At 44.0% G+C, this 26,427-nt stretch overlaps 2 protein-coding genes across 11 annotated transcripts in view; both read right to left on the reverse strand.

The window, feature by feature from the left end:
• Positions 1 to 7,882, reverse strand: part of IL10RB (interleukin 10 receptor subunit beta) — a 28,802-nt gene extending 20,920 nt beyond the window's left edge. For all 5 annotated transcript variants that reach the window (XM_070785626.1, XM_070785602.1, XM_070785629.1 and 2 more), the window contains exons 1-3: positions 7,693 to 7,882; positions 5,210 to 5,333; positions 469 to 626 (exon numbers count right to left, since the gene is read on the reverse strand). In XM_070785626.1, the coding sequence (XP_070641727.1) occupies positions 469 to 626; positions 5,210 to 5,333; positions 7,693 to 7,741 (331 nt within the window). In that variant the 5' untranslated portion in view covers positions 7,742 to 7,882. The remainder of the gene's footprint in view (positions 1 to 468; positions 627 to 5,209; positions 5,334 to 7,692) is intronic.
• A 1,441-nt stretch (positions 7,883 to 9,323) lies between these two features.
• IFNAR2 (interferon alpha and beta receptor subunit 2) overlaps positions 9,324 to 26,427 on the reverse strand; it is a 65,567-nt gene continuing 48,463 nt past the window's right edge. For 5 of the 6 annotated variants that reach the window (XM_070785572.1, XM_070785459.1, XM_019979959.2 and 2 more), the window contains 5 exons: positions 25,691 to 25,863; positions 23,436 to 23,590; positions 21,870 to 22,038; positions 15,346 to 15,476; positions 9,324 to 10,887 (listed from right to left, as the gene is read on the reverse strand). In XM_070785572.1, the coding sequence (XP_070641673.1) occupies positions 10,144 to 10,887; positions 15,346 to 15,476; positions 21,870 to 22,038; positions 23,436 to 23,590; positions 25,691 to 25,863 (1,372 nt within the window). In that variant the 3' untranslated portion in view covers positions 9,324 to 10,143. The remainder of the gene's footprint in view (positions 10,888 to 15,345; positions 15,477 to 21,869; positions 22,039 to 23,435; positions 23,591 to 25,690; positions 25,864 to 26,427) is intronic. The other variant, XM_070785590.1, reaches the window with a different exon arrangement.

The following is a 26,427-nucleotide window of genomic DNA, read 5'->3' on the forward strand; positions in this document are numbered from 1 at the left end:
GCACTCTCCCATCATATAAACTTCAAGAGGCAAATATCGGATGCGGGGTTGTCATTGCTGAAAGCCCTGCCACAGAGGAAGCCTGGGTGTGAATTCCTGTGCTGCTTGCTCATCACCCCTGTGGCCTTGGGGCAAACCGCATATCTACTGATATTTGGCATCAGTTGCTAAAGAGAACTTCCATAAATGGCCCTAAGATAGGATCTGGAACCAGTCAGGAACCTGTAAGTCTGCTCACTGCAGAAGCAGAAACCTGTACTGTGTTTTCTGCCTTACACTGATCCTGGCCTGTCTCTCCCACAAACTCCCTTAAGGTCACAGCCTTCTTTGTTACAACCCCTTTGCTCCTCATCCAAGGCCATCCACTTGGTGGGCACTCAAAGAATTTCTGCCCATGGGCCAACCAAGGGGGAAATAATCAAGGCAGGGTGATGACATGACAATGAGATGAAAACTAAGGCGGCTTACTGTCATCCACAGGACAGAAGGTGATGTTTATCCACTCTGAACTCTCATCAGCAAATTCAGCCCTGACTCTCAAGGTGTGGTCACCATACTTGGAAAGACTTGAGAAATCGCATTCCGTTAACAAAATACTCGTGCATGTATCTTGGAATTTCCTGTAACTACAAAATCAGAGAAAAAAAAAAAAATCATGAGAATTCTATTTGGGAAATTAAAACAGAAGAAGTCTTGTTCAGGCTTCAGAAGCAGGAAAGCAGGCCCTTGACCTTGCTTCTGACTTGCTTGGACACTGCCTGGATTCCATGCCTGCCCATAAGCACAGCTAGTCAGGCAGCATTTTAGATACGAAAGGGACTGGACCTTGGAATTCTTGAGCTTCTGGTGAAAGTCACTCACTTGTGTCCGACTCTGCAACCCCACGGACTATACAGTCCATGTTATTCTCCAGGCCAGAATACTGGAGTGGGTAGCCGTTCCTTTCTCCAGGGGATCTTCCCAACCCAGGGATTGAACCCAGGTCTCCCACATGGCAGGCGGATTCTTCACCAGCTGAGCCACCAGGGAGCTCCTGGAGGTCTGGCCAACCACTCCTGGTGGCTGGGAGTCTCAGTTTCAGTCTCTCTGAGGTTGTCATTGTATATGCGCATTTTCTAAACTGTGCTCCGTGGGACCTTAATGATCCTTGACGTATCATTAAGACATTTCAAAAATAATCCATCCCATGGTCAAACAATCTGGGGCAAAAACAAGGTGAAACATGAATAGATGTCTCTTCTCAACAGAACTTCTCAGAGCACGTGTCTTTCCAAAAAGGGGTTGCTGCTGCTGCTGCTGCTAAGTCGCTTCAGTCGTGTCTGACTCTGTGCGACCCCATAGACGGCAGCCCATCAGGCTCCCCCGTCCCTGGGATTCTCCAGGCAGGAACACTGTGCTGCTGCTACTAAGTCGCTTCAGTCGTGTCTGACTCTGTGCGACCTCATAGACGGCAGCCCACCAGGCTCTCCGTCCCTGGGATTCTCCAGGCAAGAACACTGGAGTGGGTTGCCATTTCCTTCTCCAATGCATGAAAGTGAAAAGTGAAAGTGAAGTCACTCAGTCGTGTCTGACCCTTAGTGACACCACGGATTGCAGCCTACCAGGCTCCTCTGTCCATGGGATTTTCCAGGCAAGAGTACTGGAATGGGTTGCCATTGCTTTCTCCAAAAAGGGGTTGAGTATTCAACATATTTGACCAAGAAAGCTTCCCTTTTTGATTATGTATCTCTGAAAGTTGTGGGGCATAGTTTGTGAAATGTTGATATACACACATTAGCCAAAATAGGTATATCACAACGATTTCAAATAATGCCCTATATGTGACTATGGCTCAATTATGCTGGAAAAATTATAAAAAGAACTCACTGGTCTCAGATCTCCAGGCCAACACCCAGAGGGAGGGTGGCAGAAACATGGTGTGGAAGGAAAGGGATGTAACTTAACCTCATAATAGCCTCAGGAACTATAATCAGTGCCACCTGATGTAAGGAAATCCAGGATCTTGTCTTGCAAAAAGTAAGAATTTTGTCTGATTGGCACCCTCCTGCCTTGGTGCCAAAAACAATCTAGCTGCTCTCAGAGGTGACAACGAAGGTGATAAAAATAGTAACAACCAACATTTGTCAGCATGCAGGTGTCCAGCAGTGTGCTACTTCAACAGTACTACCTCACTGAATTTTCACAGGCGGGCAGAAATGACATCACCCTTATTCTACAGACAAGGAACAGGGTGGAAAGTCTAGAAACTCGCTCATGGAACTCAGGTCTGCTTGACTTCAAAGCGCCACCTGCACACTCCACCCCACTCTCAGGAGGCAGAGATAATTGGGCTTACTGTCTGCTTGTTTCACTAAATAGGCCATAAACACTTTCTCAATCAATCAACTTTTTATGGCTGCTTAACATCCCATCATTGGGAAAATCCAGGGGTCATTCCTTGAAGGGGCTTTTCCCACATGTAGCCATTTCTTCCATACATTTAAACTAAAGCATCAATTGAGCAGAACACAGAGTCTTTCAGGTTATTCTGCAGTGACTTCCCTTTCATTAGGTCATTTTTAAATAGTATCTACACATACCTTTCTTTCCATTAAGTAGTTAATGTGATCTGTTCCCTGTATTTACACCTAGTTGTTTTAGATGTTTCCATATTAAAACCACCAGTACATTCTCTGAAGCCCCACCCTTGGCCACCCCTATGCAATGCACACAGACAATGAGAATTTGCGCTGTGTGACCACTCAGGCTGAATTCTAATCAAATGTTTTCTAGAGCCATAGAAGGGTAAACACATTTTTCAGGGTCAAATTTCTTCCACACCCAGCGTATGTTTTGTTTTCCCCAGCAGAGGCCCGGCTCGGTCTACACATCTATGCTCAGGAGACTGGAATCCAGGTTTCACTCTTAGTTATTTGCAGCTCTCATCTAAAAGACAAACATCTAAAACCAAACCCTTCTACTCCAATGGCAAAGAAACAAAGAACAGAACAATAAGAAATACACTATAGGGAGAGAGAGAGACAGAGAGGAAAGCTAATTTTCCACAACGAAACCCCCAGAGCTATCAAGACAGAGTGGAGAAAACACAGAGATGAAATTAACCAATCAAGGCTAGAAAATACACAGCATGGGAAAAAAATTAAGTCTCCGGCTGACCCATCTTAAGTCCTCGGGGAGACTGACAAAACTGGAATATGGACTGAGATGCCAGGACAGCACCACTGGCGAAACTGCCAAATCTTGATGCTGCTGCTGCAGTAATGTAAAAGGTTATCCTTGCTCTTATGAAACACACAATGACATATCAAGGGGCAGAAGGCATTATGTAGGACAGAGGCACTATCAGTTCAGTTCAGTTCAGTTCAGTCGCTCAGTCGTGTCCGACTCTTTGCGACCCCATGAATCACAGCACGCCAGGCCTCCCTGTCCATCACCAACTCCCGGAGTTCACTCAGATTCATGTCCATCGAGTCGGTGATGCCATCCAGCCATCTCATCCTCTGCCGTCCCCTTCTCCTCCTGCCCCCAACCCCTCCCAGCATCAGTCTTTTCCAATGAGTCAACTCTTCGCATGAGGTGGCCAAAGTCCTGGAGTTTCAGCTTTAGCATCATTCCTTCCAAAGAAATCCCAGGGCTGATCTCCTTCAGAATGGACTGGTTGGATCTCCTTGCAGTCCAAGGGACTCTCAAGAGTCTTCTCCAACACCACAGTTCAAAAGCATCAATTCTTTGGCGCTCAGCTTTCTTCACAGTCCAACTCTCACTTCCATACATGACCACTGGAAAGACCATAGCCTTGACTAGACGGACCTTTGTTGGCAAAGTAATGTCTCTGCTAGAGACACTATGGCAGACCTTAAAAACTGGTGAATGTGGATATAGGCTATTTGGAAGTTTTCTGCATTATACTTGATATTTTGAAATGTTTTATTACTTGGGAATTATTTTGAACTAAAAAGTTAAAAAAAAAAGTGTAAACAAAGGTGATCTTATTTATATTTCTCCTTCTTCTTTGACTCAGCAAGCTCTGGATATGGTGGTAAAACGAGGAGTGTAGGATCAAAGCATCTGAGACTTGCATCTCTCCCGGCTCACGGAGGGTGTCTGCACCCCCTCCCAGCTCACTGAGGGCGTGTATCTGCCTTTATCTGTTTCTGAGCCACACAGGAAGCAGGTGTGCGGCTCACTGCCCTTTGGCCTCCTGTTGCTGTTTTGCACCCGTCACAAAGATGCGTCACCTGCAGCCCAGCCTGTGACATATGGTGGCAGGCCCGGCACAGGGAGAAACTGACAGGGAGGGCAGGTCCTGGGAGCTCGGAACATCACTGAGGTCACACTCACCCTTTCTTCTTAAGCCTCTGCTGTCTTCAGAGGAGACAGCTTTCAACAGCCAGCAGCTCTCTTACAATTCAGTTTCGGGACACCACCTCAGAGTAGCTGAGCACCCACTATGCAAATGATCTGTACCTCCCAGCACTGAGGTATGCAGTTTATAACCTAGGCGGGTGAGTGGTAAGCTAGCAAGGGGCTTCCTGCCTGCTTTGCATACCTCGGTTTTCTTGGATAGCTCCCACTTACAAACTGTTGGCTTTAAGCAATATTACTCTGGGCCTCCCTGGTGGCTCAGACGGTAAAGAATCTGGCTGCAATGTAGGCAACTTGGGTTCGATCCCTGGGTCGGCAAGATCCACTGGAGAAGAGAATGGTTATTCACTCCAGTATTCTTGCCTGGAGAATTCCATGGACAGAGGAGCCTGGGGGCTACAGTCCATGGAGTGGCACAGAGTTGTCCACAACTAAGCAACTAACACTCTCATTTTCAGCAATATTACTCTAATAACTGGAAGATGGTCTCATCATTGGCATTTTTCTCTTAAAAAACATCAACAGTGATAAGCCTGATAAGTTCACATTGCAGCAAGCTGCCTTGGTGGCTGATGACACCCACGATCTATAGGCTAAAATGTCTGTCACACCATGAACCATCACAAGAAACAGGAGAAAGGATTTTACTGTCTGTTTTCAGGGAACAGAGCTTTCACAAGAATTCTGGGACAGAATGAAAAAGGCCAGGGGAAATGCTCTCCCTGGGCTGTTATGGTCACTTGGGTGACAGCAGTCAGGCTCTCTCCTTGGTCCAGCCCAGTGACCAGCCCTGCCAAGGCCACCATCCTTTGGTGCCCTCCTGCCAAGAGCGGCCCAGACTTGCCTTTGGTACTGAGCTGTGAACGTCAGATTCCCCTTGGGAAAAGCAGGTGACTCCCATCGTAGAATATTCTTGAAATTAACTGAATTCATTCTGACATTTTCAGGAGGTGGAACCATTCCTAATGCTGTAAACATAAAGGGAAAAAAGTTGGCAACTCTCTTTCTCAAAATAGTTGCCCAAGAAAATAACCATGTCCAATACTCAGGTCATGTACTCTGGCTCAAAGTCTTCACATGGGCTTGTGGGAGAGGGAGACACGCTTTAGCAGTGCTGAGGAGTCTGAGATGGTATTTGAAGAGAAGAAATTGCTAAGGGGAGGACAGCAATAGAGACGTGGGGATGGATGAGGTGACCTGGAATTTGGGTGGTGGCAGAAAGGTGTGAGGGCTTTCCAAGTGGCTCAGTGGTAAGGAATCTACCTGCCAATGTAGGAAACGTGGGTTTGATCCCTGGGTCAAGAAGATCCCCTGGAGAAAGAAATGGCAATCCACTCCAGTATTCTCGCCTGGGAAATCCCATGGACAGAAGGAGCCTGGTGGGCTACCGTCCATGGGGTCACCAAAGAGTAGGACATGACTGAGTGACTAAAACAACAACAGAAAGGTGTTAGGGGGTAGATTTTAAATCTATTTCCAGATGTATAAACTTTAGACTTCCTGATACATTCGGTGTGAAGAAGTAGATGTTAATAGCCACTCCTTGCTTAAGCACCTTATGCTCTGACTGGGGCTGGGGGTGGAAATCAAACACCACCAAATATTCACTGAGAGGACTGTTGCTGAAGTTGAAGCTCCAATACTTTGGCCGCCTGATGCAAGGAACTGACTCATCGGAAAAGACCCTGATGCTGGGAAAGATTGAAGACAGGAGAAGGGGACGACAGAGGATGAGATGGTTGGATGGCATCACCAACTCAATGGACATAAGTTTGAGCAAACTCCAGGAGACAGCAAAGGAAAGGAAAGAGAAGCCTGGTGTGCTGCAGTCCATGGGGTTGCAAAGAGTCAGACACAACTGAACAAAAACAACAATTTTAGGATTTGCATTAGGTTTGAGATACTGAAGGATACATAAGTAGGAATGTCAGAGACAGCTGGATGAATAAGCCTGGGGCACAGAGGGTAGATTTGAGCTAGAGATAGAAATAGTTGTTAAACTTTTTAACAGAAAATGCCAAACATACACAGAAGTACAGAGAAGAGTATAATAACTGCCACCGGACCATCACCCAACTAGCACCAACAGATAGAAATTTGAAAGTCACGAGCCCATGTTGTTGTTGTTCAGTCACTAAGTTGTGTCTGACTCTTCTGCAACCCCATGGACTGTAGCCCACCAGGCTCCTTCTAACCATGGGATTTCCCAGGCAAGATTACTGGAGTGGGTTGCCATTTACTACTCCAGGGGATCTTCCCTGACCAGGGATCAAACCTACACCTCCTGCATTGGCAAGATAAATTCTTTATCACCAAGCCACCAGGGAAGTCCAGTGTTAGTGTTAGTCCCGCCACAGTGTTAAGACTCCTTGGCACCCCATGGACTGCAGCTGGCCAGGCTCCTTTGTCCAAGGAATTCTCCAGGTAAGAATACTGGAGTGGGTTGCAATTTCATTCTCCAGGGGATCTTCCCCTCCCAGGGATGGAACCTGGATCTCCTGCATTGCAGGCAGATTCTTTACCATCTGAGCCACCAGGGAAGCCCAGAGTTGGTATTTAATGCCAAAGTTCTGCTGGTAGCCCCTAGAGAGGTAGTAGTGTAGGAGAACGAGAGAAGAGAACTGGGTATGAACTTGGCTGATAGAGGTGGAGAATCCCAGGGAGAAACAGCCTGATATAGGTGGGAGGGAAACCGGAGAATGAGAGATCCATCAGAAAGGAAGGAAGGATCCATAGTGTTATTTGAACCTGGGCAGGCAGTTTGGCGGACTATCCTGTAGCCCAAGTGGTAAAGAATCTGCCTGCGATGCAGGAGACCAGGGTTCAATCCCTGGGTCGGGAAGATCCCCTGGAGGAGGGAATGGCAACCCACTCCGGTATTCTTGCCTGGAGAATTCCATGAACCGCTAGAGAAGCCTGGCGGGCCCCAGTTTATGGGGTCGCAAAGAGTCGGACACGACTGAGTGACTAACACACACACAGTTTGGAGCAGGACAGGAAAGGTTTCACTGGATTTAGAACTCAGAAGCCCTAGAGCTGTAGGAGTTGAGGGGCAGAATTCAGACTTTGGAGTGCTGGGCCTAACAGCCCGCCCAGGAACTTAAACTTTGAGCGCGCCTCTGGGGGTGTGCTCGGGGGAGGGCGGGGGGGTTGTCTTTGGGGGTCAACGCTGCCCGGCGTCGTAGCCACGCCTCCCGCTTCCCGCGCTCACTTCCTCCAGTCGGGACGCAGCGCCACAGGCGAGACGGGGTCCCAGCGCGGGCAGCCCCGGGGGTCGAGCCGACGCCCCGGAGGCTACCCAGCGTCCCCTCCCCGCAGACCCCTCACCTGACATCAGGAGGCAGCCGCCCAGCCAGCTCAGGAGGCTGCGCGCCATAGTCGCGCCGGGACCCAGGAGGGCGCTCAAGCGGGGGAGCCCCGCGGACAGCCGCCAGGCACCGGGGCACACCCCCCGACCCCTTACGCCGGGGTCGCACGTACGCGCGCCAGCCTGCCAACTCCGAGGCTGCTTCCGGGAACCGGGGGAGGGGCGGGGCGATAGAGGCCCCGCCCTGCAGGGCCCGCCCCCGTCTGGGCCCCGCCTCTCGCTCCCTGCTCCAGGGGCCGCTGTCAGCCGCTTGACTGTGGCAGAAAAGGAGGTGAAAGGGGACTTTTCCCCTGCGGGTGAGTGGAAAACACCGTTAGTAAAACAGGGTGCGAAACTGTACATGCAGTGTCCCCGATTACATTAAACGCATGCTTTGAAAGGAGCCCTCAAGTTAAATGAATACACTCCATATAGTAAAGAATGTGCCTGCAACGCAGGAGACCCGGGTTTGCTTCCTGGGTCAGAAAGATCCCCTTGGAGAAAGGCATGGCCATCCACCCACTCCAGTATTCTTGCCTTGAGAATTCCGTGGACAGAGGAGCCTGGGGGGCTGCAGTCCGTAGGGTCTCAAAAGAGTCGGATACGACTGATAGACTAACACAGAGCCAACCCAGAGTTGGTATCTGGGTGGTGGGATTAAGGGTGGTGATGTTTTTTTTTTTTTTCTTCTTCTGTTTTTCCTGCTTTGTACTTTATTCAAAGAAGATGAGGAATGATCTTCAATATTTGGGAATACAGAGGTCTATCAGAAAATACAGCAATTCATTTTGAGCTAATTCTAATTCATCCTCTGTCTCTCTTTTTTTAAAATATATTTTTCCCTCCCTTCTTGCTGTTATATTAGTTTTTGTCCAGGTAAATGCTAACTCATATAGTGTTCAGTTCAGTTCAGTTCAGTCGCTCAATCGTGTCTGACTCTTTGTGACCCCATGAGCCGCAGTACACCAGGCCTCCCTGTCCATCACCAACTCCTGGAGTCCACCCAAACCCATGTCCATCGAGTCGATGATGCCATCCAACCATCTCATCCTCTGTCATCCCCTTCTCCTCCTGCCTTCAATCTTTCCCAGCATCAGGGTCTTTCCCAACGACTCAGGTTTTTCTTAACACTGTACCGTATTCCCCAAATTTTCTCCAGTGAACGGTTGCAGTCTCTATGATCGCCTCTCCCCCGCAAATAAACTGATTTTAAAGCATTCCATTAGCAAATCTAGCTTGAGAGGATCTTCTTTACTTTAACTCCCCTCTCCCCTCAGGGATAAGCGGCAACAGAGAACCAAGTCATTAACGTGACCAGAATCATTTCTCTCACAAGACTGCTGACAAAGGCTTAATTTCCTCCTTTTCAATGCGTTAGTAGCAGTGATGAGGTTGGAAAACCCAGAGCAGGGTAAGTACTAGGTGATGCAAGACACTGGCTGACTTCTGTCGCTAGAACATTCCACAGGAACAGGAGCTCAGGGAGGCAGAAGGTCCCTTTGGCTCCCAGAGGCCACGAAGTAGAGGGAGTTTTGTGTAACCCAGAGATGCCAGCAGAACTACACATCTGCTGCATATATCTCCTGTCTAATAAGAAACAAATGTGGAAACATTTCCAAGTTTATATTAAAAAGTATGTTTTATTTTTTACCAACCACTGTACAAAATTATATCTTAAAATATGACACAGACCCTGTCCCTCTCCCTTATGCAAATGTTTCTCTATTAGTCACCTGTCTGGCACCAGAGTTATTATGTGTGTGTGTGTCTGTCTTCCTCACTCAGATTGAGGAGGGCTGAGAGTTGAATTCTCAAGAGTGTAGGCGACACAATATTATCTAGGGGTGCCCCAGACTTGGTTGGGGCTTCCTTTTTTCCAATCCCAACCCAGAGCATGTGCTTCTGTTTCCTCGTGCGTGTCCTTGCTTTCTAACTGCCCACCCTCCCTTCTCTTTTTCTGTGGCTTTTCTGGTCTTTCCTCAAGCCTGTGGGGGAAAAAAAAAAAACCACTGCTGACTGCTCCTGCTATGAACTCTGCTGAATGTCTTCCTTTTCTCTCCCTACTCCACACTGACCCGATTTAATAATTTCCCAGAAATCTTACAGGGCCCTGGAACATTGCCTGAAAACCACAGGGAACTTTGTTCTTTACTCTGGGAAACATGATGCAGAATCATTAGACATCCATGACAGGAAAGGGAACAGGCAGGGCATTTTCCCCATCAAGGCAAATTGCCTTGAACAGGTAAACAGTGCACTGAATAATAGCAGAATGCTCTGTTTCCCACCTCCCCTCCCCCCAGAGTGAGCATTTGCATAGATGATGTCACCAGTGTCCTACTCCTCCCCAGGGAGAACACTCGGAGGCCCCAAAGGAGCAAGTGCAGGTGCTGGGGGTGGGGGGTGATGTCCAGAGGCAGCGTGTGTCCAAGTTAATTAAATTTTTTTAGATTCACTTGTCTTACTATATACCCATCCCCCATGTCAACATCTGACTCGGAAGTGTCACTTTTATCAGAAGGAGCATCTTGGGGCCTCGGGCACTCCGTAGAGGGGTTGGTGAAGGGCAGCTGTGTCCCTTCTTCACTGGCCACCAAAACGCTTGATTCTGTCTCGTTGAGGTCCTCCAGCTCGACTGTCTCTTCTGGACAAGATGGGGACATTAGAGTGACTTCTGAGTCCTTGTCATCCTCAAGGGCTCTCACACACACAGAGTTCAAATTCACGTTGAAGACGATTCTGCCCTCAGACCCCTCCGTGGAGTCACTGTCCTCCTCGGAAGTGGGGTCCTGCCACAGAGTCCCTCTCGTCTGGTAGCCCCCACTTGTGCCTTCCGACTGCCAGGGGCCGGGCCCTGGTGCCATGGGGGTCTCGGCGTCCCCCTTGGGCTCAGGCAGATACGGCTCCTCAGCACTGGGCTCACTGCAGTCCTCCAAGCTGCAGTCCTCCAAGCTGGGTGAAGTGGTGGAAGTTGGACACAGCTTGCCCGTTAGTCCATGCTTGGTGTAACCACCTGAAATTAAGTGGGGAGCTGCCTCATTTTCGATGTCATTTTCATCGTCATAATTATAATTCCACACTTTCTTCTTCCTGTTGACGTGAATGACTTCCACGGTAGCCACTTTTTCCAACGGGGGCAGCTCGGCAAACACCCAGACTGACAGTTTATAAAAATTCTTTAAAGAAAAACAAAAAAAGAGAGAGAGAATGATCAGTCCTGAGTGTTTGTTCTCTATCTTTTTGACATCTTAAAACTTAATGGAGTTAACTAACTGCACAGAGATGGGAAAGGTGGCCATGAAGATGATGACAGCAACTACAACAATAGCGGACAGTTACACAGGGTTTACTGTTTGCGGAGTACTGCTTTTAGTAAACTACACGTTATAATTCATTTCATCCTCACGACTTCTCTATAAAGTAGGCTTACTAGTCTTGCTCCACTTTACAATGCAGAGAGGTTAAGAAACTTGCCCAAGTTGCAAGGAACACTCAGTGGTGGAGGCTGGGTTTCAAACTAGGAGGCTGCCTGCAGTAGAGACTGGCCCACTCCTTCCCACTGCTGTCCCCTTGCTGCTTCTTGCTTGTTAGGGGAATCTATCCGTCAGTAGTTTTGATAGATGGATAGATTTCAACTGGATAGATTTCACCTCCGGATTGCTGACATTCTTATGGGTGTCAGGAAACTGTGAGTAAGGAGAGATTCTAGGGAGCTGATCCCACTGGGGTCAGAGGTCCCTGGACTGGAGGACCTTAGAGATGCAGGTGACCCCTAAAGGGTCAGAGTTGAGAAGGAACAGAGAGACTGGAGGTTGCTCTAACCCAGCACCTTCAAGATACAACAGGTGAGGTGGGCTAAGGAGACTGGCTACAATGAGGTCATGGTGAGGAGGGTGGTCGCGAGATTCCCTTTGCAAACCGTGAATCATCATCAGCATCCTTCTCCTTTCCATTGTCTTGGTCAAGCTGCCCAATGTGACAAGCCTACTTTTCCCTGACTCTATTCAGATACAGCCTTAGGATGAATTGTTCTATTGGGTTGTTTCGTAATTTTTCTTATTTATTTATAGGGGCTGTTTGTATAACCTTGGGCTTCCCACGTGGCCCTAGTAGTAAAGAACCTGCCTGCCAGTGCCAGAGACAGAAGAGATGTGGATTCGATCCCTGGGTTGGGAAGATCCCCTGGAGTAGGAAATGGTAACCTGCTCCAGTATTCTTGCCAGGAAAATTCCATGGACAGAGGAGCCTGACAGGCTATAGTCCATGGGGCCACAAAGCGTTGAACACGACTGAGTGAGCACTTATAGAACCTAGATGTTAATTATTTGTTGATTGTTTATGCTGCATGGATTTTCTCCTAGTCTGTGGTTTAACGTTTTACTCTTGTTATGATGACATTTAATGGAAAGAAAATTTCCATCTTAATTTAAGAAGGTATATCAATTTTCTTTCTCCATGGTTTCTGCTGAATCTTCCTTATCTTTAAGTATGACTCCTATATGCCCTTCTAAAACTTTTAATAGTTTTGCTGTTCATATTACAGTCTTTAATATGCCTGAAACTGATGTTTGTGTATAGTGTGAGGTAGGAATCTGATTTCATTTTTCCCCACATGGGTAGCATTTACTGACCTCAATCCTTTCCCCACAGCAATTCCTACAAAACCCTAAGCCTAACCTTGTTTCCACATATGTGAGTCTGTCTCTGAGCTCCCCATTTGACTAGATCTTTGTTAATGCCTTTCAACAGGGTTTGATAATTTTCTCCACAATGGGCTTGTGACATCTTCTGTTAGATTTCTTCCTTAAATACTTTAACAAATATTTTTATTACTATTGTAATGACGTTTTAAAAACTGTATGATTTCACTTAAATTGCATGATTCCATTGAACTGTATGATTCTAAGGTCAAAACCAGGTAAGACTAATCTATGCTGTTAGAGTGTAGAGAGTGGTTATCCTGGGTGTGGGCAGTGACTGAGAGGTGGAAGAGAGACTTCTGGAAGGGGTTGGTCATGTTTTCTTTCTTGATCTGGATGTGACTTATGTGGGTTTGTTGAGTTCGTGAAAATTCAGTTTTTTGCTATGACTTGTGCACTCAATTTCTTGGATGTTGAAAAGCAACTTAATAGAAAAACATATTTATTTTTAAGTGACTGTTGCTAGGGTATAAAAAGCAGCGGTTTTATGTTGATTACTTTGTGTGTAACAAACTTATTAGTCTAAATAAGTGGCTAATGTGGCTCAACTTATTAGTCCTAATACCTCATCCCTAGATTCTGAATTTCTTACTTAGCCAGTCATATCATCTAATAATGATCATTGTCTCTGCCCCCATTTTTCAGACTTTAACCTCCATAAGGGCATCTTTTCTGTTTTTTTTATTCACCTCTAGATCCCCAGCACCCAGCACATGTGGATATACAGTAAATACACAACACATATTTGTTAAATGCAAAAGAGGAGGTGTAGGAGGAGGAAAAGAAGAGAAGGGGGAAGGCGGTGGGGGGAGAGGAGGAGGAAAGAAAAGACAGTTTAAAATTTTTAACTTCTGTTCTTGTTTAGACATACATACACAAACATACTAGACCTAGGGTGTTCTGTTTTACTGTTCCTAGAGTTTGTACTTAAACACAGAGCAACACTTTTTACTGGAGAAATAGCAGACAGACACAAGATAACTATACTTGCTTTCATTACTTGGAGATAACATAATAACTGGTATAAATATAATTGGCATATAATTTGGGTTCATTTTAAGGACAGGAAAAACCCAGGGAGACCTGGGAGAAGGGTTAGTAATGAGTTTAGGTAATTCAGGCAGAAAATTATCCAGGACATGATGGGTGTAGTGCTAGGGGTTTTTATATCTCAAGGCTGCATGAGAAACATCAGTTGGAGTGGGATTTATCTAAGAGCTCAAAGCCACAGCTATACATGGCCAACAGAAGAGTTGGAGTGGAGGCTGAGAGTAAGCCTGCAACTGAACAGTAACATAAAAAACTCAAAAAGATATACTGTTAAAGCTACAAAAGATTAAGTTATACTGATAGATTAAAAAAAAAAAAAAAAAGCCACGACAGGGATCACAGTATGGATAAAATCCAACACAGAGCCATTTACTTCTCGTAAGCCACAGCCAAATGCCACCTAGGTTCAAATACTAATTATAATGAAAAACTCCACAAGCACCCCTCCTCCCAAACAGTCCATCCCCCAACTCAACCTAAACAAACAAGAACAAGAAAAAGAAGAGAATAGCAGTCATAACAAAGAGTGAAATAATGCCAGTTGCAAAGACTTGGATGGACCTAGAGACTATCATATTAAGTGGAGAAAGACATATTAAGTCAGAGAGAAAGACAGATATCATACGCTATCACTTATTTGTGGAGTCGGAAAAAAAAATGATACAAATGAACTTAGAGAATCCTGATGGGCTACAGTCCGTGGGGTCACAAAGAGTCAGACATGACTGAGCGACTCACACTTTCACTTTACTTTTTCATTACTGTATAAAAGTAGGTAAACAATAAGGACTTATTGTATAGCACAGGGAGCTATATTCAATATCTTGTAATAAGCTATAATGGAAAAGAATCTGAAAAAGAAATTATATATATTCTTTTTCAAATTCTTATATATATATATATTATTAAACTGAATCAGTTTCTGAATGCTTGAACACAGCATTGCAAATAAACTATACTTCAATTAAAAACATTTAAAGAAACAAAAGAATAAAAAAAAGGACTATACTTTTACCACCTGTAGAGAGAGATTTATTTGTGGCTATTTAAAAAATAGAAGGTGAATGAGTTCAAACATAGAATATCTTCTAATGTAGAAGGAACTATCTGAATATCTTCTAATGCAGAAGGAAAGTGACAGGACAGGGAAAATGAAAAATGATGGGCAAAGTGGTTGAATCAAAACATGTGAGGAGGTGTTAGAAATATGTAAGATCAGTACCTAGACTTGGTTGAGTGCCAAAGATTCTGAGCGGGAAGAATATGCCTCATGAAACACAGAGAAAACACAAGACCAAGTGGCTGGTTCCACTTACGAAGGACACACATAAGAGACCCCTGGGGGACCGTTATACTATGATAAATGAGTACAAGTAGAAAAAAAAGATTAATCAATGTAGGCAAAGCTTTGGAGAAAGCTGTACACCACGATGTTGACACTAGCATTATAAATCGGTTCTTTATATTTTCATATAAGATATATTCACTCTGTGTATATATTCCACATAAGTAATCCAAACTAAAATGACAACCTGTATTAAAATGTTCATTGTGTTACTCCTAATGGCCGAAGAAATGAAAGGAAAAGAAATAATGAAAAGGAAATCAATCCAAATGCCCGACAGCTGAGAAATGATTAAGGAAAAAGGAGACATTAATAACAATGGAACACTGTGACGATGGAAAATCATATGTGGACAAAGTATGAAAAGAAAGCAGAAAATGCAATATATAGGTTTATAGGAATGGTAAAGAACCCAGAGTGATACAACACCTTGATGTTTTGAGAAAATAGGGTTTCTTCTATGAAGATATTTAAGTATATAATAAAAATTCTTAAGTCAAAATGAAAAATAAAGGTAGAAATGAAAAAAAAATACATACCAAAACTTTGGGGAAATCATTTCTTAAGCATATATAGCCAATCCGTTTCAGTATCATTACAGTGCTTATGAAGACAGCAGTTATTAAAAACAGAGTAATTATTCCTCCTATTGTAGCAGATTCTGATGACTCTGTTGATGAAAAATTAAATGGCTTTATTTAAAAGTAAATCCACTGAACACTCACAGTTGGGAACAAATGTATATTAATCTGGTGGTGGAAGGGTTTATTATGGGGGCAAAAGTTGGAAAATCTACTGTTTAATATCAAAGAATGGAAAGTAATCCAAGTATACATTTTTAAAAAATGTTAAAATTCAGTTTCTAAAAGTAAAATTTCTTCCAGTTGATAATTATTCTTTATGACTGCATTGTCCAATAATGTGGTGGTTTAGCCACATGTGACCATTTAAATATAAATTATCCAAAAAAAAAAAAAACGAAAAAACAAAAAACTGTTTCTGAGTCATACTAGCCAGGTCTCCAGAGGGAGTTGAAAAAGGGAGTTTGTCTGAAGATGACAATCGGGTCACTTGGAAGCTGGACTCTGGCCATGCCAGAACCCAGAACTGGGGTGTGGTAGATCTTGTTTTGTCCAGTTATGAGTTCTCCTTTAGCTTCTTGTCAAAATAACTTTTCGAAAATTTCAATTTTCTGAATGTAAACAGCTTTTTCCTGTAAGTCCAACTAGGCTGAGAAGAAATCAGTACTTATAGAATTAAGGCTGTCTTTAATATCCAGAAAATCTTTTATTAATATTAATCCTATAACCACAGCCTCAAGCAAAACAATACAGGAGAAAAACAACTAAAGATGGCTCATATCTTTCTAATGTCTTTTAAAAGGTTAAAGAATGGACAGAAAGAAACTCGGTGAAGATCTGAGCCCTTAGACGGCAGAAGACTCATGAACCCCTTTCATTCCCATCAAGAATGAATGGGCCATCATCAAGAAAATTTACAAATAATAAATGCTGCAGAGGGTGTGGAGAGAAGGGAACCATCCTACACTGCAGGTGAGAATGCAGACTGGTACAAACTTAAGGAGAACAGTATGGAGGTTCCTTACAAAACTAAAAATAGAGCTACTATATGATCCAACAGTCCCACTCCTGGGCATGTACACAGAGATATATGCACCAGTGTTCACTTCAGCACTATTTACAATCACCAGGACATGGTGCAACCTAAATGTCCATCCACCGAGGAATGGATAAAGAAGCCTGTGGTACATATATACAATGGAATATTACCAAGCCATAAAAAAGGATGAAATAATGTCATTTGTAGCAACACAGATGGATCTAGAGATTGTCATACTGAGTGAAGTAAGTCATATAGAAAAAGACAAATATATGATATCGCTTATATGTGGAATCTAAAAAAATAGTGCAAATAAAACTTATTCACAGAACAGAATAGATTCACAGATGTAAAAAACAAACTTATGGTTACCAAGGGGGAAGTGGGAGAGGGATAAACTGGGATCGACATATACACATTACTATATATAACGTAGCTAACTAATAAAGACCTACTATAACGCACAGGGAACTCTTCTCAATACTCTGTAGTGACCTATACGGGGAACGAATCTGAAAAAGAGTGTATATATACATATGTATAATCAATTCACTTTGCTGTATACTTGAAACTAGAGTAATATTACAAATCAACTATATTCCAATAAAAATTAAAAAAAAAGAATGAAGATGTGTCATATCAATGGCAGCTATAGAATCAGATCTAGTCATAAAGGCACACCTTTATAATACAAAATCCTTACATGTATAGAGCTTACATTCCTGAAGAGGATTCTGTGAACCTACGCGGTTTCTTTGGAGGAGCAATATGATGTCATGGGATCTTGACCCGTGGGTCCCACCCCTCTGAGTCCCTTGAACTAGAATTTCTATTTTGGCTCTGCTTCCAGGGAATGTAAACATGACACCACCCTATTTAAAAGAGACCTGGGGCTTCCCTGGTGGTCCAGTGGTAAAGAATCTGCCTTGCCATGCAGGGGATGTAGACTCAGTCCCTGGTCTGGGAAGATTCTACATGCCATGGGGCAACCATGCACTGCAACTAAGACTCAATGCAGTCAAATTTTATATACATATATTCAAGTTAAAGAGACCTACCAGATGTTCAAGCTGGTTTTAGAAAAGGCAGAGGAACCAGAGATCAAATTGCCAACATCTGACGGATCATCAAAAAAGCAAGAGAGTTCCAGAAAAACATCTATTTCTGCTTTATTGACTATGCCAAAGCCTTTGACTGTGTGGGTCACAATAAACTGTGGAAAATTATGAAAGAGATGGGAATACCAGACCACCTGATCTACCTCTTGAGAAATCTGTATGCAGGTCAAGAAGCAGCAGTTAGAACTGGACATGGGCTAATCTAACTGGTTAGAACCAGTTAGGACTGGTTCCAAATAGGAAAAGAAGTATGTCAAGGCTGTATATTGTCACCCTGCTTATTTAACTTAATAAGGCTATGGTTTTTCCAGTGGTCATGTATGGATGTGAGAGTTGGGCTGTGAAGAAAGCTGAGTGCCGAAGAATTGATGCTTTTGAACTGTGGTGTTGGAGAAGACTCTTGAGAGTCCCTTGGACTGCAAGGAGATCCAACCAGTCCATCCTAAAGGAGATCAGTCCTGGGTGTTCATTGGAAGGACTGATGCTAAAGCTGAAACTCCAGTACTCTGGCTACCTGATGCGAAGAGTTGACTCATTGGAAAAGACCCTGATGCTGGGAGGGATTGGGGGCAGGAGGAGAAGGGGACGACATCACCGACTCGATGGACATAGGTTTGGGTGAACTCCGGGAGTTGGTGATGGACAGGGAGGCCTGGTGTGCTGCGATTCATGGGGTTGCAAAGAGTCGGACACGACTGAGTGACTGAACTGACTGACTGAACTGACCATCCTTTACCAGACATTACCCCTCCCCTGCCCTTTCTGCTTAATTTTTCTCCAGAGTATTATAGTATTATACTTAACCATCCCTTAACACAATACATATTTTATTTTTTTGAATCTTGTTCTTTTGTCTCCCAATGTAAACTCTATAAACTAAGGAATTTTTATCTGTTTTATTCACTGCTGTATCCCCAGTATCTAGAAGAGTATCTGGCCCATAGTGGGCCCCAATAAACATTTGTCAAATGGATGAGGACACCTTTCCCTGGGGAACTTACTGAAAAAAAGTCAGCTGATTAGTTTAAGATTTGACAAGAGGGAGGCATTTCTCCATTTCTCTGGAATAAATCCCCGTTTATCAATACTGCTTTAAGATATCAGTGTTTTACCACTGATATCCCAGTAACTTAACTCTGGTTCTAGCTCACCCTTTAAGAATCCCCCACCATCCAAACCTACCTGGTCCCTGAGTTTAGCTGGTTGAGGGTGGCTCACATGGCCAGTTTACACAGTGAGAGGGGTCACATGATCTGAACCTACTTGGTTCCTGAAGTTTCAGACAAGAATTGTGGCATGAAATATTTGGATAGCGAGGCATACCTGTACCTTAACTGTCTCATGTAATGATAAAAGAACAGACGCTGAAGTATACAAAGTGATGTGTTCCTACCACGGAAGCATGAAGCGATGGGCCAGCATGTTGCCATATGACCATTCTTAGCAGGTGAAACAGGGAAGAGTCAGGGGAGACACTGAGTCACCACAGAGCAAGGACATCACCTTCCAGTGCCTTTGGTCAGGCAGTGGCACCCCACTCCAGTCCTCTTGCCTGGAAAATCCCATGGATGGAGGAGCCTGGTAGGCTGCAGTCCATGGGGTCGCTAAGAGTCAGGCACGACTGAGCGACTTCACTTTCATTTTTCACATTCATGCCTTGGAGAAGGAAATGGCAACCCACTCCAGTGTTCTTGCCTGGAGAATCCCAGGGATGGCAGAGCCTGGTGGGCTGCCGTCTATGGGGTCATACAGGGTCAGACACGACTGAAGCGACTTAGCAGCAGCAGCAGGAGCAGGTTCACCTAAGGGCAGACTGAGTTTCAGCCAACCACGGTCCGTCATGTCCTATTTCTAATCTGAGTTTTTATTGCTGTGACACTCTGATTTATAATAAGAAGTACATATTTGGTCTTTGTCCTCAAGTCTGAAACCCTTAGAAATTCCTAAAAAGAGCAAAGAAAGTGAAAGGAGCTTTTTTTGTTATTCAGAACAAGCCCCTCTGAACTTCACTTGGTTTATGTGAAACCCAAAATGAATGAACATAATTTGTGTCCTAACACCAATTCTCAACATCAACTAGGTGTCCAGAGATTCGACTCGTTTCTGATAGTACCAGGAGTTAGTGCAGAACCCACAGGGCTATCTATGGGCTTTGATGATTTGCTAGAATGGCTCACAGAACTCATGAAAACAGTTTACTCCCTAGATTCCTGGTATATTATAAAAGATTATAACTCAGGAACAGGCAGAAGGAAGAGATACACAGGGCCAGGTATGCGGGATGGAGCTTGGACTTCTGTGCCGTCTCTGGGCACGCCATCCTCCCAGCATCTCAGTATGTTCACCAACTTGGGAGTTCTCCAAACCCCATCATTTATGGTTTTTAAGAAGGACTCGTTATATAGACATGACCAATTAAATTCTTGGCCACTGGTGGTCACTTCAACCTCTAGCCCTTCTCTCCTCCCCAGAAGTCAAGGGGTGGGGCTGATAGTTCCAACCCTCTACATCACAGGGTTGGTTGCCAGGGGAACTTTCCAAATGTCAACGGATATGAACATCTACTGCTCATTATTTTCTCAGGAAGCCTATTGTTTTGCCCTGTGTATCTCTTCCTTCTGCCTGTTCCTGAGTTATAATCTTTTATAATATACCAGGAATTGGTGTTAGGACGCAAATTATGTTCATTCATTTTGGGTTTACGTTTTTATAAGAGCCATAGGCATGAAGAGACTATATGCAGTTTTAGGTTTGTTCAGTTGCTAAGTCATGTCCAACTCTTTGCGACCTCATGAACTATGGCACGCCAGACTTCCCTGTCCTTCACTCACTGTCTCCCAGAGTCTGCTCAAACTCATGTCCAATAGTTGGATGCCATCCAACCATCTCATCCTCTATTGTCCCCTTCTCTTTCCCTCAATCTTTCCCAGCATCAAGGTCTTTTCCAATGAGTTGGCTCTTCAAATCAGGTGGCCAAAGGATAGGAGCTTCCGTTTCAGCACCAGTCCTTCCAATGAATATTCAGGGTTGATTTCCTTTAGGATTGACTGGTTTGACCCCCTTGCTGTCCAAGGGACTCTCAAGAGTCTTCTCCAGCACCATAATTTGAAAGCATCAATTCTTCAGCATTCAGTCTTCTTAGTGGTCCAACTGTCATATCCGTACATGACTACTGGAGAAACCACAGCTTTGACTATACAGACCTCTGTCAGCTGCTAGGTTGGTCATAGCTTTTCTTTCAAGGAGCAAGCATCTTTTAATTTCATGGCTGCAGTCACCATCCACAGTGATTTTGGAGCCCAAGAAAGTAAAGTCTGTCACTGTTTCCACTGTTTCCCCACCTATTTACCATAAAGTGATGGGACTGGATGCCACGATCTTAGTTTTTTTAATGTTGAGTTAAATATGGGCAAAGTTTTACCCATATGTAACGGACATTACATTTAAGTTAAAGCTGTGAAATAGTTTTTCCTTTAAAATTGATCTGTGTATCATTTGATTCTGAGTAACACTGGTGAATAAACTCACACTGCCTGGAGTTATAGCAAACACCAGGCAACTTGACATGTCAGCTGCTCATTAGTGGAGCTCACTTCATCCGCAAAGAAGCCATCACACTTACAGTCACTCCCTTCTAAATCTCATCTTATTTTGACTCTGGTAAATCAGAGCACTAAAGAAACTCTCACTGGGATTGGGAAATTCAGAAAGGCTTCTTTGGGGGAGATTTTCATAGATTTTCACTCTGGGCAAAACAATTGGCTTCCTGAGAAAATAATGAGCAGTGGATGTTCCTAAGGCTGACTGTCCTTCCTGCAAATTCCTCCATTCGAAGGAAGGTTCGGGGAGGAGGTTGTATGCTGTTTTGACGCGTTGGCCACAGAAGGGCTTTCAGCCTTCATCCGTGACCAGCTCATCCACACTGGCAAGTTCCATTTTCATCCATGAGTTACAGCCAACCTTCTGGAGAGCCAGGCCATGTCTGTGGACCTCACTGCGACTGTCGTCCTACCCTTTGGCACCTCTGCAGGCAGTTGCTTCAGGAACCAAGCCTCCTCCAACACTTGACTTGAATAACGGCCAAACCAAGGCCACACAGAACTGAACCCGATCCTGCCCCAGAAATAAATCATTTCCACTTTAGCCTCCTGAAGTGGAAGTTACCTGACTGTCCCCATGGGATGGCAACATAAAAGCAGCTCTACCACATGGTAGAGTCTGACCAACAGAAGACATCTCTGTGATGTGCCTTGTCGGATGAAATATCATTAGTGCTTTGCGATTTTCAGATTAAGCAAACCATGAATTTTCAAAAACTGTCATACCTGATTCTCGTCTGGGTCGAAAGAGGGTACATTTTAAGGGAGATCTGTTTATTTTTCTTGGATCTTTAGGCTCAAAATAAACGGATATACAGTAGTTTGTGTTTGGAATTAACTTGTCGATGACATAATTGAAATTTTTGGTGATGTTTCCAGTTATTTGGGGTTGATGCTGTAAAAATGTGCAAAAGAGAAAAAAACATCAGTAAGACATTAAGTGAGAATTTCGTTTAGAGGCAAGCCCTAAGAGAGTCTTTGAGAATTGGTCTTCAAATCTTAAAAACACAGATAGAAATATCATAGGCTTGGCAAGAAAAAGTTATTTATAAGTTACTCAGGCAAATGATTTATTCAAAATTACATGCACATGTATAAACACACACATCTTTAACCATGAAATCTAGTCTAGCAACTTCCTTTGACAAATGAGGAGAAAAAGACCCAATGAGGAATAAAGGTCTCCAGGATGTCATTTTTGTAAGGTGATGTTACTCAAGATCACCTTGCAAAAATCAGAAAATAAGATTATCCTACTTCATTAATGATATGAATCTACACTTCAGAAACTGCTTTCATATATATTAATTCATCTGATGATCAAAAGAGTCTGAAAAGTAGGCATTATTCCCGTTCTCCAGATGAGGAAACTGTAGCTCAGAGTGGTTTAGTAACCTCCTCAACGCCACACAGTTCTGTGGCAGAACTGAAGCTGAGGTCTAATTTCCCTGTCCTTTCCCTAAAAACACCTTGCCTCTTCTTCCCTGGCTACTTCTGTTCCATTTTGGAATTAAAGAGATGATCTGAAGAGGTTCTTTCATGAAAAATAACTTTTGTAGAATGGTTTATAGTCTTTAAAGTACATTCTTACCAAAGGTTTAATAAATGAAGCTTTCCACCAGCTCAAATACAGCATTCTATAATATTTTTCTGCAAGTTTCTATTTGGAAGGAAGAGGAATTTTTTTTTCTCACCCCACCCCGCAATAAACTTAAAGGTCATGCATGGCGGGACGGAGCAGAAGTGCCCTGGTGGGAGTGCTCTGGCCTGGAAGGGAAACCACCAAAGCGTAGCTGGGCACCAGAACTCTGGGTCCCACACATGGGATGATCTTTGTGGTCATCATGTGATCTGCAGTCTGCAACGCTTGCTTCCTGTTTCACTGGAAGCTCCTTCCCCCTTGGTGGCCGTGGACTCCGCCTCCCCCACTATGACTCAGATGGGTAGTTCCTGCTCAGAGCCAAGGTCAACCCCTGCCCAAGGTCATGACAGTCTGCCCACTCATCTCCAGAACATCACTCCCCTCCCCCACTCCCCTTACCACCTGGGACATTCCCTCCGCATAGGGACTTGCTGTCATTTCTTCCATCTAAAAAGTCCCTCCATAGACCCCACTTCCCCTTCCAGCTATCATAGCATCTCCCTACTCCCCTTTATAGAAAACCCTGGAGACGTCTTTCCTGAACTCAAAAGCAATGAAGCCCAGACCCTTCGGTTTTGATTGTCCAAATCATCACAGGTGTCTTTTAGCAATGTATTCATTGCCAAGTCAGAACTGTTTTGACCACTTACCCTCTTAACACTGTTCCCTGCATGCTCTTCAATAAATGCTAAGTAAAACTGTAATTCTTCACTTAGTATCCCGGGACTGTCGAATTGAAATTTCACATTCACACTGATGTGGTTTGTAAAACCAACAATCTCAAACTCTGGTGGGTCCAAAGGCTCTGTTTAGAAAATGAAATAAACCCCAAGGTTAATCAATAAATAGCATAACCGTAATGATAACCATTGTCCTGATACAACCATACCTCTTTACAGCTTTCTTTTTGATTTCCTGTGGCCCTCGAGGCATGGGTTATATATATGCATATTTTATTTGGTGAAAAACTGAGAACAGTAAAAGTGAAGTGATTTGTTTACTATTACCACAAGAAATGGAGGACAGATTTTGGGGTGAAAGTATTTCACAATTTTCAGGTTGTATTCGAAACATAAGAGTGAAAAATGACTTCTCATCTAATAATAATATAATAACAATACATAACCATTGCAGAAATATCAGAAAATACAGACAGGCAATTGTCTTTGAATGCGGTTAATCCTCTTTTGTGTATGCAGTATGTGGATAAATACACGCACACATATAAAACTGAACTAGTGTACACATGTACCGAAACTAAAATTAAATCATACTGTTTTACATGGTGTATATTTTCACTTATTTCATAAACATATTAAATGCATGTTTGCCTATGAGCTGGCAAACTAGGGCCTGTGGGTTAGATTTTGCACAGCCTGAAAGTTGAGAATGGTTTTTATTTTTGAAAGGGTTGTGAATGAATTAAGGCTATGTGACAGAGACCATATATGGCTCAAAAAGGGTGAAGTTTTTTTCTCAGTCTTCAAAAGATTGATTCACTCTTTTAAACAGTTAGATTGGCTCTAATTTTTCTGAATGGAATCTGCATATCAGTGAGTATTAACAGAGCTCAGTCTTTGCATTTGGCTGTAATCATTTCTTTAGGACAAATTCTTGGAGGAATTTGGGATTAGAGCAAGCCCAGGTTAAGGTTTTCAACACATACTGCCAAATACCTTCGGAAAGACTGTGTCAAGCTATATTCTCTGCATTTCTTCTAAGTCTGGGTATTTACTTACTTTTTATATTTACCATTTGAGTCTTGAAAAAAGATATCTCATAACTGTGTTAATATACATTCTTCAATGGTCTGAGTAGTCTGAGTACCATGTTCTATAAGTTGGGCTTTTCTTTCTTTTCTACGAGGACATGTACACAAACACGCAGTCCCACAATTCCGAGAATCTCTAAGTATCCAAGTTTGCTCCATGGGATTCAGCTATCATCACTTTGGAAGCACAGATGAGTGTGCGTGCACACCCACACAGCCTTTAACATGGCTCCTTTTGCTGCTGAGTCATTCAGGCACGTCTGACTCTTTGGAACCCCATGGACTATAGCCCACCAGGCTCCTCTGCCCATGGGATTCTCCAGGCAAGAATACGGGAGTGGGCTGCCATTTCCTTCCCCAGGGGATCTTCCCAAGCCAGGGATCAAACCCATGTCTCCTGCTTGGCAGGCAGATGCTTTACCACTGAGCTGCCTGCAAAGCCCTCTGCAAGATCAGGATACCAGAGATGTGATGGAGTCTGGCAGAGAGCCACTGCCAGCTGCTCTGGAGCTGTTAACACAAAGGCCAGAAGGAGCCGCCTCCCACGGTAGGGAAAGGAAGAGTGGGCACGCCTACTCCTGGCATCCAGGCTTCTCTCTCTGGGCCCCGTGTGCACACACACCTGGGTGCTCACACATGCCAGCGCTACTGGGATCTGATCTGGGGGAGGGGCTGCAGTATTAAGGAAAACACAGACCCCCAAAGTTATGACAGCTCAGACACAGGCCTTTCTGAACCCCGTTCCACACTTCCTGTCAGGCTGTGAAACAAAGCAAAAAGTAGCAGCTACTGTATATCAGAAGTGAACACATCATTCTAAATCAACTATACTTTAATGAATAATAGCTTCAAAAAAACGTAGCAGCTGCTCCTGCCTGAGTGACGGCCTTATACAGGCACAGAGAGCCCTTATTGTCAAAGAACAGGTTATCATTCCACTTTTTTGGAGAAGAAAACGGAGGCTCAGAGAAGCCAAGTAACCACTCCAGGGTGACAGAGATAGGAGGTAGCAGGGCTGGGAGGTGAACCCAGCCCTGCATCTAAAACACCTTTACAGAACTTCTTGCTTTATGGCAAAGCAAGTAACGATGTGCTTAGCGATGATGATGAAGGTAATAAACAAGACAAACTCACTGTCTGGCACCAGGAAGAAAGAGCCCATACAAATGACCAGCTTTGCATTCTCTCTGAATCCAACCACCTGGGGGATGTACATGTCCGTCGTGTTTACCCACACGTCTGTGAGGTCACAAAACGATCTTGTGACGTTTATACAGTCCTTGACGACCTTCATATCTTCTCGTTTACTTTGAAAGGCAAAGAGATGGTCAAAGAAAGTGTTAGCCTGTATGTGATGAGGGTCCATTAACCCGAAGCCCCGATTGCATGTTCCTGTGTGGCTCTGCTCTCAAAGGTCCCTTGTGGGTTTTCTTTCCTTTAATTTTGAAATTTTAAACATTTTATTTTGTATGGGAGCACAGGTGATTAACAATGCTGTGACAGTTTCAGGCAGACAGCAAAGGGAAGTATCTCCATGTTGTCACCGGCTCTCACCCCCTTATTTCAAGTGGAACACCTTACCCCTCTCTCTTGATCCCTCTTTCCTGTCTTTATCTTTCTTCATACCACTTGCCCCCACCTGGCTTGTTATATCTTTGCTGACTGAGACCTCTGCCTACTTTTGGAATGTCTGCCCCAAGAAAACAGGGATCTGGGTTCCGAGTGTTACCCCTGGCATGTGGTAGGTGCTCAGTAAATATTTGCTGGGTGAATGAATTAGCAAATGTTGGGTGTTCATGGAAGAGGCCCCAGATCTCTTTAATTCTACAGGACAATCATGACTGCCCCTCCCTGAGACTCCTTCTTTCTCA

Source organism: Bos indicus, chromosome 1 (genome assembly GCF_029378745.1).
Source record: "Bos indicus isolate NIAB-ARS_2022 breed Sahiwal x Tharparkar chromosome 1, NIAB-ARS_B.indTharparkar_mat_pri_1.0, whole genome shotgun sequence".
Taxonomy (NCBI): domain Eukaryota; kingdom Metazoa; phylum Chordata; class Mammalia; order Artiodactyla; family Bovidae; genus Bos; species Bos indicus.